We start from the raw sequence: 14,299 nt of genomic DNA on the forward strand, positions 1-14,299 counted from the left end.
AGCACACTGCCAGCAGGCAGCCCGGTGCTGGCACCCACCGTGGGCCCCACACCCGTCCGAGGCCTGTCCTCCAGCCTGGCTGCGACGCCATCCTGTACGCCCATCACGCGGTGTCTCGGGGAGGACGGATGGACAGGTCTGTCCATTCTCCCACTGGCCAGGCTGGGGCCCTTCTCTGGCCCCCCCTCCAGCACCCCGGCAAGGGACTGTCTTTCTCTGGCTGTTTTGTTTCCTCTGGAGAGTGACCCTCAGGCACCCGCACTCCATCCCAAGACTGTGCCCCCCGGGGGGGGGGGGGGGCTGCGGCCAGTGTGAGACTTCTGGGATGGCTACCAGTCTCCCGGTTAGCAGTGAGGGAAATAGTCCACATGGCAGAGCACAGGACACGCGGTCCTGAGATTCTTCTGGTTCCCGGCATTGTGTGAATCAGAGTGGTGCTCTTGTCTCCCTCGCCGTGTGTCATAAATAAAATCAAGAGACTTACTTAGGAGAGAGACACACATACAGACCAGAGCCCTGCTCAGCTCTGGCATATGGCCGTGCTGGGAACTGAACCTGGGGCCCTTGCTGCTCTCACGAGTGAGCACCCTGTGCTCTAAGGATGAGTGGCCTCCCAGGCCCAGCCGGTGTAGCCTCTTGGGCAGAATTCTGGTGAGCGAGGGGGCTCCAGCAGGTCCCTGTCACCCCGCGGGGCATGCTGGGCCGCGATGCCCAGGACCGGGAGCACCTTGGGGGGCCCAGGGGGGGTGGGGGGGATGACACTCACTGGCGCTGGGGTCCGTGGGTGCCTCGCCCTCCTCCAAGTCCTCCTGCTCCTGCGTGGCCGGCCGCTCACTGCGCTCCATCTGCGACATCAGGTCTGGCTTGGAGATGGCGTAGTCTGCGTGGGAAGAAAGGGGGAGACCGTCCGTGGGCTGAGGGTGCTCCAAACATCCACGTGTGAGAGGCCAGGACACACGTAAAGCCCAAGCACGTGTCCCCAGGTCTTCAGGCACAAACACTCTCAGTAAAGAAACGGGGGGTGGGGGCAGTGCATCTGGCTGAGTGCCCCTGTTGGCCCACACAAAGACCTGGTTCAAATCCCCAGCCCCCACCTGCAGGGGGAGATGGTCCATGACGGGTGAAGTGTGGCTGCAGGTCTCTTTCTCTCCCTGTTTCTCCCTCCCCTCGCATTTTCTCTCTGTCTCTATCCAATAAATAAATAAAAGTATATTAAAGAAATAGGTAGGAGGAAGTCGGGTAGTAGCGCAATGGTTTAAGCACCGGTGGCGCAAAACACAAAGACCAGCGTAAGGATCCCGGTTCGAGCCCCCGGCTCCCCACCTGCAGGGGAGTCGCTTCACAGGCGGTGAAGCAGGTCTGCAGGTGTCTGTCTTTCTCTCCCCCTCTCTGTCTTCCCCTCCTCTCTCCATTTCTCTCTGTCCTATCCAACAACGACGACATCAACAGCAATTATAATTACAACAACAATAAAAACAAGGGCAACAAAAAGAAAATAAATAAATATTTTAAAAAATCATAAAAAAAAAAAAAAAAACAGCCTGGGTCAGGGAGGCTGCCTAGTGGTGCTGTGATGCAGGTGGGGGTCCTGGGTTCACACCTGGCGGCACATTAAACAACAGAAACGGTGACTCTGGGCCGGACAGACTCATTCAGACACGCATAGACGAGGGCCGGCTAGATGACGGCCCGGACACCGAGCCTGCTCTGTGGCTGTCAGCCTGGGCCTGAAACCACCTACCACGTTGGAGGGGGCTACGGTGCTATGGCCTCTCTCCCACCCGTAGCCTGGAAAAGTCAGCCCAGAGTGGGGAAGCCCTGGCCACACACACACACACACACACACACACACACACACACACAGACACACACACACAGACACACACAGACACAGATACACAAACACACACAGACACACACACACACATCAGACACACACACAGACACACACACACACACAGACACAGATACACAGACACACACACAGATACACAGACACACACACACACAGAGACACACACAGACACAGATACACAGACACACACACAGATACACAGACACACACACACAGAGACACACACACGCCACTGAGGCCCTGCTGGCTTCTCCGTCGTGGGGTCTCGCTCTCCAGCTGCCTGACTCACGGGGCAGAGCTCTAGCTTGCTGACCCTCTGCTCTCCCTCTGCCTTCCCCCAACAGTCTCAGCCCTGTGCCCACGGACAGGCGACTGGGTAAAGACGCCGTGCGAAGCTGCTCCACGGAACAGACCCACAGTCGAGAGCCGTGACCAAACGGGCACGTGGACGGGAGGGGTGGGGAGAGGAAGTGGGGAGCTGGGGTGGGGGTGGAGGGTGGCGTGCTCACCTTGCCCGTGGGGTGATGGTTCCCGACTCTGTGGTGTGGGCGTGGCAGGCCTCACACACTTACAGGCATCCCATGCACGCACGGATATTCACTCAGTGAGAAAGGACGTGAGGCCAGGGAATGCCACTCACTCAGCTGTCCCCAATCAGAGGGAGAGCTCCATGGACGGGGTGTGTGTGTGTGTGTGTGTGTGTGTGTGTGTGTGTGTGTGTGTGTGTTCTGTGTGCTGCCCAGGTTCGAGCCCCGGGAACACCCACATGCTGGTGGTCCACGTCTCAATAACCAACGGTGGCCTGGGAGGGGTCCCAGCTCTGCCAATTAAGGTAATAATAACCCAGGGCGGGTGGTAGTGTGGCCCATACAGCAAACACTTTCCCACGTGCCAGGACCCGGGTTCAAGTCCCAGGTCCTCAGCTGCAGGCAGGAAGCTTCAGGATGGGTGAAGCAGGGCCACAGGTGTCTCTCTCCCTCTCTATCTCCCCCTCCCCCTTTCATCTCTTGCTGCCTCTATCCAAAGTAAGCCAATAATGAAACATTTAATAACAAGCAGAGAGAGAGCTAACAGCTATGCATTGCCTTCAGCGCGCCTGCGCACTGGAGCAGGAGTTCACCGGGGGCATTGCCTGCCCTTCCCAGAGCCCCAAGGGGCCCTCTCCTCACCCCTGGACCCCAGGGACTCTAGCTTGGGGTGGCGCCTGCCCCTCCCAGCACCGGGGCGGGGGCCCTCTCCTCACCCATGGACACCAGAGACTCATAGTTGCCTCGGATCACATTCTTGTACAGTTCCTTCTGCCACTCGGACAGGTTGCTCCACTCCTGCTCCGAGAAGTGGACAGCCACGTCGTCAAAGGTGACAGGGACCTGTGACCAACCACGCGACAGGATCAGTTCTGGCAGACAGATGGGGAGGCCGCCGGGGACCCGGGCTGCCCACCTCCCCTCGGGACCAGACAGGACGGCCCGACCCTCCAGCCTGGCGGTCAGACCCAAAAGTGTGTCCCCAGGAAGAGCCAGGCCTCGGCCACTGTCCCGGCCCCAGGAAGGACAGTGACTCTACCACTCTGGTCTCTAGACTGGAATGGCATCCCCCCCACCCCCAGACCCCCAGACGACACTCGGGCTGCCCTCTCCTCCCCAGACCCAGAAAATCAGACTCTGCATTTAGCAAGACTTCCGGGCTGACCGCACACACAAGAACATCTGCGCGGGGCTGGCCTGGGGACACAGTCCGGCTTTCCTCCCCACCCAGGCGGTGAAAGGAAATTGTTCACCAGGCAGGGGGCACGCCTTGGGCCCTGGCACCGCATGGGAAGTGCCAAGGTGCTGGGAGGAAGCTCCAGTGATGCGACATCTCTCCCTCCTTTCTTGGTCTCTCTACATAAACGAGAAAGCAGACTGGGAGAGAGAGGTGAGGCTGTGCACGCCTGAGACTTCAGCTCCGTGACAGAATACTGGGAGGAGGAGGGGGAGGAGGGGAAAGGAGAGGAGGAAGAGGGGGAAGAGGGAGAGAGCCGGCCCACTTTCAAATCTGACCCACTGCTCCCAGGAAACAGTGTACTAAAGCCCAAGTGTCAGGAGGCCAGCCGGTGGCGCACCTGGCTGAGCGCTCACATCACAGTGCGCAAGGACCCGGGCTCGAGCCTCTGGTCCCCACCTACAGGGGGGAAGCTTCACCAGTGGTGGAGCAGGGCTGCAGGTGTCTGTCTCTCCCTGTCCTCTTGGTTTCTGTGTCTGAAGTAAATAAATATTTAAAAAAAAAAAAAAAAAGACCTGTGAATCAAACGCGAGAAGCCCGGAGCTTCCCCTGGTTCTGTGCTGTCTAAGAGTCCGCCCTCTACCCCATGCCAACCTCTCAACCTCTCTACCTCTCTCTCTCTTTCTCTCTCTCTCGGCCCTCTCTACCTTCCCACCCCCACAGGCACCAGAGTGGATGCCCTTCCAGAAGGACCATGCCTGCCCCTGTGGTCATTTCTGGCACTGGCAGGAGGCGGGTGGACCGCGGGCCGACACCGTGGCTCCGTCCTGCCCTGCCCTACGCCGCCCATCGTCCCGCCTGCCTGTCTCTCTGGCCCTCGCGGCCTTGCCAGCCTCACCTTGGGCACTTCCCCGTTGCTGCCGGGAGGCAGCCGCAGGATCCAGAAGTTTCTGTTCTTGAGCAGGTTCTCCATGTTCTCCAGGCGCCGCTGCAGCAGCCCGTACTCCTGCAGCAGGGTGCCCAGCACCACCCACTTGCTCTCCAGGTGGTTGGCGAACTCCACGGCCGTCTTCTCGCAGTCGGCCAGCTTCTTCTCCGCCGTGCCCGTGCGGCCCTCCAGGCTGAGCAGCCGCAGCGCCTGGGCCTCCAGCTTCCGCTCCACGGCCTGCACGGCGGCCCACACGGCCAGGCGGGTGATCTCGGCCGTGGGCAGCGGTGGTGGAGGCGCGTCCTTCGGGGGGGCCGGGCTCTGGAGCAGGGGGTCCATGTCCGTCTCGGGGACCGTGGGGGAGAGGGTCAGGGGGTCTTTGTCGGGGACCTCGGGGGAGTGGAGCGGGGCCTCGTGGTGGGAGAGGAGTGGGAGCTCTGGCTCAGGAGCGGCAGCGGCGGGGGGAGGGCAGCGGCTCTCTCCCTGGGGTGTCAGCGGGCGCTGCAGAGGGGGCTGGAGAGGGGGGGCGTCGTGCTCCAGGGGGGCGGCAGCGGCGGGGTGCAGGAGGGAGGGTGCCTTGGGCAGCAGGCGGGGCATCCGGCTCAGAGTGTCTCTCCGGGGGGCACTGGGGATCTGGGGCAGGGAGCTGTGGCGGGCCGTGGTGGGGCACAGAGGGGGGGTTTCCTTGGGGGGGTGGGCGCGGGGCTGGAAGGCAGCTTCCCGGGAGAGTCCAGCGGGGGCTTGGCGTGGGCCCTCCTCCTGCAGGATGCCGGGCAGCGAGAGAGGCGAGGAGCGTTGGGGCTCCATGTCTGGCTGCTGGACCTGTGATCCCGGGAGACAGGGGTGGGGGACGGGGGTCAGGGCCTGGCAGGGTCCCCCAGACCACACACCCACCGGCCAGAGCCAAGAGACTCTGGCCCGGCTTCATGAGTCCAGTGTTCCTGAGCAGAGGTGTGGGTAGCAGAGCTGCGAATGGCCTGGAGCTAGTTTTCTTAATAACAATCAAAAAAAAAATTTTTTTTTAATTTGATTTAATGAGAGAGATACAAAGAGAAAGAGATATAGAGACCAGAGCCCTGCTCAGCTCTGGCTTCTGGTGGTGCTGGGGATTGAACCTGGTGCCTCAGGCATGAAGTCATTTGCATAACCACTGTGCTATCTCAGGCCAGCAGCAGTCTCACACTTTTGCTCTGGGGGGGGGGGGGCAGCCTGGTCTGTAAGTTAGGGGCCCCCTCTTGTTTCCAAGTCCTCACTGGACACTGCTTCTGCTTGAGGTTCCCAGACTGTGGTGAAAGCTGACTTGTCAAGAACCTTTTCTCCAGGGATTCTGAGAGGACCTTGGGATCTTGGCGCGTGCTGGTGGCATGGGAAAGGGCCTGGGCTGGGGGGGTGAGTGCTTGGCACCCCATGTCAGCAACCGTAAACCGGTATCCCCCCCTTTCCAAAAAAAAAAAAAGATTTAAACAGAGAGGAGGGAGAGAGATAGAGAGAGATATGGAGCGGGCCTTTCTGTGATGGAGGCTGGGGTAGGGTGAGCAGTGGTAGAGCGCTGGGCTTGCCCCATGAGCCCAAGACTTGAGCCCTCTTACTTGGGGAACAGCAGTGCTTCTGCAGAACTCTCCTACCTGTGGCTGGAGCTCCCAGATTCAATCTCCACTACCATCAGAATCCAGAGCTCAGCAGTGCTCAGGTGTCTGTCTGTCTGTCTCTCTCTCTCTCAGAAAAGTAAATAAAAACAGAGGGTGGTAGAGATAGCGTAATGCTTATGCAAATGACTTCCATACACGAGGCTCTAAATTCCCAGGTTCAATCCCTCTACACCACCAGAAACCAGAGAGGTGCTCTGGGGGGGGGGGGGGGATGAATTAAATAGATTAAATAAAATAAAGAATTGGGAACTGAGGGAGACAGCATGATGGTTCTGCAAGGAGACTTTCATGCTTGAGGCACCAAAGGACCCAGGTTCAATCCCTAGCACCACCACAAGCCAGAGCTGAGCAGTGATTTTAAAAAAGCAGTCCTTGGGCGGTGGGGTAGATAGCATAATGGTTATGCAAACAGACTCCCATGCCTGAGGCTTCAGAGTCCCAGGTTCAATCCCCCCGTACCACCATAAGCCGGAACTGAACAGTGCTCCGGTTTACAAAAAATATATATATATATATTTTTTAAAAAGCAGTCCTTAAAAAATAAATAATTTGGTATTCAGCATCACATGACAGGTCCCATCTATTTTATTAAACAAATCAAGACTTGAAAACCAAATCCGACAGGTTTGACTTCGATGTGCTATGTGGAGAGAGAGAAGAGGGTGGCACACCCGGCAGAGCACTCCAGCTACAGTGCACAAGGACCCGGGTTCAAGACCCCAGTCCCCACCTGCAAGGGGGAAGCTTGGCAAGCGGTGAAGCAGGGATGCAGGTGTCTCTCTCCCTCGATATTTCCCCCTTCCCTCTCTGCTTCTCTCTCTTATTTTTTAAAAGGAGGAGAGACACGGAGGCAAGAGGAGCCTCCGCCCCCTTCCCCCACAACAGGGCCAAGGTGGGGGGGTGTGGCTTGCTGCAGGGGGTCTGGGGTCTCCTCTCCATCAGGAGGAAAATGGGGAGCAGAGGGGGGCTGGAGGCAGAGGCAGAGGGAGCAGGTTCTGTGTCAAGACTGAGCTAGAACCCAGATAAAGAGCCTGACAGCTGTGGGGGCTTCTTTCTTCATCCCCCCACTCCCCTGCCTTCCACCACGTCCAGATTCAAGGAATTTGGGGGTGGGTGGGGAGGTCACCAGGGAGGTCAAGCCAAGGTCCCGAGTGACCCGCTCATACTTAGCCCTCCACGTCTTAGGGCACTGAAGCCTTTCTGTCTCCACAAAATCTCCCCTCTTCGAGTCTGCCACCCGGCCAGCTGCTACGTGCGACACAGGGGCTGCTTCTCAGAGGGCAGAACCCCCAGTGTCTGCCCGGTATCCGCAGCACACCCCAGCTGTCCCCTGGCGCAGGGCAGGCAAGCTCGGGGCACATTTGTGTGCGCTTTCTCCAGGTAACAGGGATGAGACCGAGGAGGGCTTCCCAGGCCGAGCATGACATATATATATATATCTGGGTGACAAAAGTCATTACAGGGCCGGGGAGACAGCATAATGGTTCTGCAAAAGACCTCCGTGCCTGAAGCTCAGAGGCCTCAGGTTCAGTCCCCAGCACCACCCTCAGCCAGAGCTGAGCAGTGCTCTGGGAAAATAGATAAATAAAATGTTTGTTTGTTTATTTATTTAAAAAATCATTACAGTCTACAGCGAAGTTCTTGCAGTTGCCAGAGACCGCCTCAACTTATTCTTGTCTCTTTGCTGCTCAGCTGGTTTAAGGGGTGGTGCCATGCTTTGAAGACCAGGCCTGGGGACTGGAGGGGTGTGGGCAGGACCCTAACCAGGTGTGATGGCCAGGCCGCAGTTCTGCGTGGGAGGGCCACCTCTCCACACTTGGTTGGGGAAGGCCAGGTAACTCCCCGCCTGGGGGGGGGGGGGGGGTCCTCTGTGGCTGGGGCTGCTTGTGCCCTGGACCGATTTCACCCCTGAGATTCAGAGGCTTGGTGATGACAGGACCCGGGAAGGAGGGAGGTTCTGACCTGGGGAAGGCTTCCAGGGGTAAAAAGACACGGCCACCCCCAAACTGGGGCCTGTGGCTGAGAGGGAGCCCTGGGCTCCCAAGCATGGGGTCCCAGAGTTCCATCCCCCTGGCATCACATGTGCCAGAGTCCGCTCTGCGCCTCTGCAAGAGTCATAGATAAATATCAGAACAGAAACTGGCGCCGGAGGGCCCCCCCACCTGCAAGCCTGCAATGACAGTTATGAATCCTCCTCTCCCCAAAATCATTTCCAAGGGGCCACAGACTCCCCCCCCCAACAATAACAACAACAGCCAAGTCCCCGCCCCCGCCCCCCCTCCCACTCACCTCTCCGCAGGAGCGGGCAGGCTGGACAGCCCCCACTCCGCCCTCCCTCCCTCCGCCTCCCCGCCCCCCACCTCCAGCCCTGACGCAGAGAAAGTGGTGTAGACAGCAGGCACTGAGGGCCCCAGTCCTGGAAGGGGATTAAGGTATTCTTAAGGTCTACAACTAGCAGGAAGAGGTGGGAAAAAAAAAAATCCCACTCGCCCCCCATCCACGGAGGGGGGCAAGTCATCCTCCCCCCCCCAGTAATGCGGGGAGGTGGGAGGGGCTCACCCACGCAGTGTAGACAGCTCCAGCCCTGGATAAATAAAGCCAGGCACCCCCCCCCCAACCCCCAGTCTAACCCGAGCGGGCCAGCCAGCCAGCGCAGGAGAAAAATGCCCCCTCCCGGCTGTCAGTAGTCTGTCTCTCTCCATTTCCGGATCGGGGGGTCTAGAAGGATGCAGGGGGGCACCCACAAGGCAACCCCCCCTCAATTTAATCCACCCCAGCCGACCTGTGGCTCGGTGTCCCCCCTGAGCCGAAGGACCTGGTCCCTCACGTCACCTCCAAACTGTGGGCGCAACTGCTCACAGCCGCATCGCACAGGGCTGAGCCCCCCACACCCCGCCGCACCCCCGGACCCTCCGAGGAGGAGAAGGAGGGGGGGTCCCCGAGAGTCTTACCGTGCGGACCACCAAGCCCAGCGCGCGGTCACACGCCGCTCACTGCCCGGCAGAGAGCCCAGCCCCTGCGGGGTGCGTGCGGGGTCCCCCGGCTCGCCCCCCAATGACACCCCATCCCGGAGCGGGCACGGCGAGCCCGTCTCTCCCTGGGTTGAGTTCCGAGAGCGCAGGGGGAAAAGAAGATCTCTGCGTGACTTACAGAACAGAGAGGAGGAGAGAGAGAGCCTGCTGCCCCGACGATCCCCTACGTGTCAGCGGCAGGAGAGCGAGGCTCCCGCAGGCAGACACCCCGCCCCCGCAGCCCGCACCCCGCCCCCCGCAGCAGCCTCCTGACCCCACGTCTGCGGCACCGCCGCCGGCCGGGCTGCGGGGGCCTTTGCAGGCCGCCCGGAGAGAGGCGGGTCCGCGGCGGCCGGAGGGACGCCCCCCCCTTCCGTCTGGAGAGCCGAGGTTGGCCCGCGGGGGACTCCGGCCGCGCAGGCCCCGGGCCCCCGCGCCCCCCGCCGCCACCCACCCCCGACGGGCCCGGGCCCCTCCCCGTCCAGGCCCGCGGCCCCCGGCCCCGCCCGCCCGCCCGCCCGCCGCGTGACCTTGGGGGGCGCCGATCGCCGGCCCCGGGGAGCGCCGCGTCGGCGCCGCGCAACGGCCGCGGGAGGGAGGCCCGGCGGGACCCGGCTCCGCGCACCCGGCCGCCGCCGCCGCGGGCCACCCCGACGCACCGACGGCCGCCGCGCCGCAGCCGCCGCGTGCGCGCCCGCCCCGCCCCCGCGCCGCCCCCGCCCGGACGGCGCCCCCGCCCGCGCCCGCGCCCGCCGCCCCTTACCGAGCCCCCGCGCCGGGCCGCCGCGGCCGCGAACGCGCCGCGCAGGCCGTCCCCGGGGCCCCGAGGCCGCGCGTCCGGGCGCGCGCGGGCCGCTTCAGCCATGCCCCGCGCCGGCCGCCGGGCCCCGGAGCCTCCGCCGCCGCCGCCGCGCGGCCCCGCGCAGGCCCGGCCCCGGCCTCCCCCTCCCGGCGGGCGGCGCCCGGCCCGGCCTTCCCCTCCCGGCGGTGGCGGCGGCGGCGCGGCCGTCGGGCCCGGCCTGCTCGCGGCGCGCGGGCGGCGGCGGGCGGGCGGCGGCGGCGGCCGAGGCGGCGGAGGCGGCGGCGTCGGAGCGGGCCGCGCGGCCCCGGCCCTCGGCGGCGTCCCGGGAGGCGAGCTGCGCGGCCGTCCCGCCGCCCCTTCAGCAGGGGAGCCGCGCCGCCGCTGCCATGTTGCTCCAAACTGCATCCTGGGAGGCATGTCCCTCGCAGGCCGCTTCAAGAGCAGCGCCGCGAGGCTCGTCGGAGGCGCCCGGAACCCAGACAGCTCCATCTACAGCCGGCTGCGCGAACAGTGGCGCGGCGGGGCGGACACGCCCTGGGCCCGCCCGCCGCCCGCCCGCCCGCCCGCCCGTCGTGCCGCCCGCCCGGCCCGGCCCGGCCCGGCCCGGCCTCACCTGCTCCGGCCCGGCGGCGGCGGCGGCGGCCCCGCGCCCGAGGCGGCGGGCGAGCGGCGGGAGGCGGGAGGCGGGAGGCGGGCGGTGGCGGGCGGCGGGCGGGCGCGGGCGGCGGGGGCGCGCGGCCCGGCGACGTGCCGGCGGCTCGGGCGGCTTGATTGGCTCCGACAGCCCGTCCCCCGCCGGCCGCCCTCGCGCCCCGGGCCCCGGCCCCCGCGCGCACAAAGGGCTCGGCGCGGCGGCCGCACACCGGGACGGCCCCGAGCGAGCGCCTGGGGCCCGCCGCGCCGCCGGGGACGCGGGGGACGCGGGCGGGCGGCGGCGGCGGCGGGGGGGCGCCGGCCTTTGTGCGCGCCCGCGGGGAGCGGCGCCCCGGGACCCGAGGGCCGCGGCGGGCGGGGGCGGGCGGCCGGCTTACCCTGCGGCGGCACCGTGGGGTCCCCCGGTGGTCGAGCGCTCCGTCCCCGGCGCCGATCTGCCCCAAGGGGCCGCGCGAGCCCCCCTTTTCCTGGACGGGGTCCCCAAGACGCGCGGCCGGGTCACCTGCCACAATACCCACGGGCTGGCCGGAGCCGGGCAGGGAAGGGAAGGGAAAAATAAAGAGAGGGTGGCGGTGAAGGTGGGGGGGGGGGGAGAGACGTAGGCCGCCCCCCCTTTCCTCGCCGGCCAGGGATGAAACCCAACCAGAGCCAAGGGCGGGGGTGGGGGGCGACCACAGAGCAGACTCGCCGCCTTCCCCTTGCGGGGGGGACCCCAGGGAGGCCCGGGGTGCAGCTGTCCACGAAAAGGCGGCGGGCCAGTAGGCTGCCAGCTCGGATCAGCCTTGAAACACGCAGACTCCGGTCGGTCGGCAGGCAAGGCCACCACCCTCCCGTCCCCCCCCCCCCCAGCTCCCGGGGGGCAGGATGCCCACGGGGTCTTGGAGCATTTCCGGGCCTGGCTCTCAGCGGCCAAGGCAGAGCCCCCCACCCCCCACCCCTCTGCTGTGTGCAGTATTGCCGGGTGACACCCGGAGGGGGGCATCCCCCCTCCCCCCAGCTTGCCACCGATTGCCTGCGGCAGTTCAGTCCACCCTGCACCTTCCTGTCCTGGAGATCTGGACCCGCACCTGCAAGCCTGCGGGTCCTTCCTTTTAGCCCCTGTATAGTATTTTAGCGAAGACACTCTCTCCAAGTCCCCTCTCACCCCTCAAGGGAAGGAGAAAGCACAGCACAGCTGTTCCCAGGAAGACCTGCCCCTGCTGCTGCTGCTGCTGCTGCTGCTGCTGGTGCTGGTGGTGTGTGTGTGGGGGTTTCCCTGGGCTCTGGGCTGCTCAGCTGTCACCAGAGAGAAGGCACAGGTGACATTCCCCCCCAAAAAAACAAAAAAAAAACAGCAGTGCTCATGTACCCCCACGGCAGTCCCAGATTTCAGGACTCAGAGCCTCTAAGTGCAAAGTACCCCCTCCTTACTGTGCGCTCGTGTGCGCGCGTGTATTTGCCTGCCGAGCGTGCCCCACTCACCAGACACGTGATTTCTTCCTCTATTATCATTCTGTAAAAGATTTTATTTATCTATTAATGAGGAAGCTAGAAGGAGAGAGAATGAACCAGACATCACTCTGGCACCTGTGCTGCTGGGGATTGAACTCAGGACCTCAAGCTTGAGAGTCCAAAGCTTTCATCACTGTGCCACTTCCCGGACCACTCTGTTATCATTTCTACTCATTGGCTTAGAGTTGTGCTTTTTATTTTATTTTATTTTATTTTATTTTATTTTATTTTATTTTTGAGAGGGGGTGGGTAGAGAGAGAAAGAGACAGAGCTTGAGAGGGGGTGGAGGTGGGAGTAGAGAGAGCGAGAGAGACATCTACAGCGCAGTGAAAACGTGCCCCCTGCATGTGGGGACCGCGGTCCTCTCGAATGGTAACCTGTGCCTTCTACCGGGTGTACCATCGCCCAGGCCCTGCTCTGCTTTTTCAAAGTTCAGTTTAGTTTTGTTTTTAACTTTCTGGACATGAAGCTGTTCGTCAAGCAACGTGATTACTGATAAGATCGCACTTTTTAAACTAATGCATTCATCTTGGATAGAGACGGAAATCAAGAAGGAAGGAAAGGAGATAGAGGGCTGGGGAGACACGCTTCCAGCACTGTTTCCATGTTCATGAAGCTTCCCCAGTGCATGTGGGGACCTGGGGGCTTGAAACCAGATCCTTGTTTGCCAGAATATGTGCACTCTACCAGGTGTGCCACCACCTGGCCCTATTGCATTTCATTTAATTTTTTTAAAATTAATGATTTCCTAGTGGTTCACATGGTTATCAGATTACAGGGATGCAGCCCAGGGATGCATGCACCACCAATGTTCTGTACCCCGTCCACATCCGAGACCACCATCATAGTTCTTACAAAGACTTAACCATCATAGTTCTTACAAAGACTTAACAGGCCTATTGGCCTGCTTCTGCTACTTTTTACAAAATACATTTATTCCTTATTTATGCCTTTTTTTTTTATTGTTGTAGTTATCGATGTCGTCATTGTTGGATAGGACAGAGAGAAATGGAGAGAGGAGGGGAAGACGGAGAGGGGGAGAGAAAGACAGACACCTGCAGACCTGCTTCACCGCCTGTGAAGCGACTCGCCTGCAGGTGGGGAGTCGGGGGCTGGAACCGGGATCCTTATGCTGGTCCTTCTGCTTTGCGTCACGTGCGCTTAACCCGCTGCGCTACCACCCGACTCCCTACTTTTTTTTTCTTCTTCTTCTTCCAAGTTCACATGTTTCAGTTCAGTTCTCTGTGTTCCACATCTGGGCAAGACCAGCCAGTAGTTGGCCTTCACCTTCTCTCTTACTTCCCCAAGCCTATCCTCCAGTTCCATCCATTTTGTCCTGAAGAACACGATATATGATTGCATTTAATTCTGATGTCTTACGAGTCCTTTCCTATGTCTTCCAGGTGTGTGATATTATCTTGTTCTCCTTTTATTGATTTATACAGATTTTTTAGTAGTATCTTCTTTCTATTCTGCTTTTTCACTCTTCACTTACTAGATATGCTTTTTTTTTTTTGCTTGCCTAATGTATTTTTATTTTTAAGTTGTTAATGATGGTTTATGGATTTAGAAGGGTCTAGTTTTACCCTGCACTCACCATTCAAGTTCTGTGCCCCCCAATACCTCCCATACTTCCACTGTTTTCAGATTTCACAAAGTATGAGAGAGAGTTTGGTTACTTTGTTTTTATTTTCTTTTTCTTTCAAGTTCATGTGTTTCAAATTTTTTTTAAACATTTAAAAAATGTTTTATTATCTTTATTTATTGGATGGAGATAGCCAGAAATTGAAAGGGGGGGGGCACAGAGAGGCAAAGAGACAGACAGACCCCTGCAGCCCTGCTTCACCACTTGTGAAGCTTTCCCCCTGCAGGTGGGGACCGGGGCCTCAAACCCGGGTTTGGGTCCTTGCACATTGTAATGTGTATGCTCAACCAGGTGCGCCACCATCACCCGCCCCCTTGTGTTTCAATTCTCTGTATTCTTTTTTCTTTTTCTAGATTTTATTTATTTATTCATGAAAATAGAAGGAGAGAAGAAGAACCAGACATCACTCAGGTACATGTGCTGCCAGGAATTGAACTCTGGACCTCATGCTTGAGAGTCCAACGCCTTATCCACTGCGCCACCTCCCGGACCACCCAGTTCTCTATATTCCACATATGAACAAAACCACTGGGCATTCTTTTTCGCCTCCTTTCTTACTT

General features: G+C 60.6%; 1 protein-coding gene across 1 annotated transcript in view; it reads right to left on the bottom strand.

Moving 5' to 3' along the window:
• ZNF777 (zinc finger protein 777) overlaps positions 1-12,940 on the bottom strand; it is a 28,933-nt gene extending 15,993 nt beyond the window's left edge. The window contains exons 1-8 of the mRNA XM_060195677.1: positions 12,914-12,940; positions 12,494-12,563; positions 10,663-11,105; positions 9,911-10,438; positions 4,458-5,309; positions 3,976-4,095; positions 3,099-3,225; positions 767-880 (exon numbers count right to left, since the gene is read on the bottom strand). Coding sequence (XP_060051660.1) covers positions 767-880; positions 3,099-3,225; positions 3,976-4,095; positions 4,458-5,309; positions 9,911-10,438; positions 10,663-11,105; positions 12,494-12,563; positions 12,914-12,940 — 2,281 coding nt within the window. The remainder of the gene's footprint in view (positions 1-766; positions 881-3,098; positions 3,226-3,975; positions 4,096-4,457; positions 5,310-9,910; positions 10,439-10,662; positions 11,106-12,493; positions 12,564-12,913) is intronic.
• Positions 12,941-14,299: the final 1,359 nt, after the last annotated feature.

Source organism: Erinaceus europaeus, chromosome 8, assembly GCF_950295315.1.
Source record: "Erinaceus europaeus chromosome 8, mEriEur2.1, whole genome shotgun sequence".
NCBI classification, from domain to species: Eukaryota; Metazoa; Chordata; class Mammalia; order Eulipotyphla; family Erinaceidae; genus Erinaceus; species Erinaceus europaeus.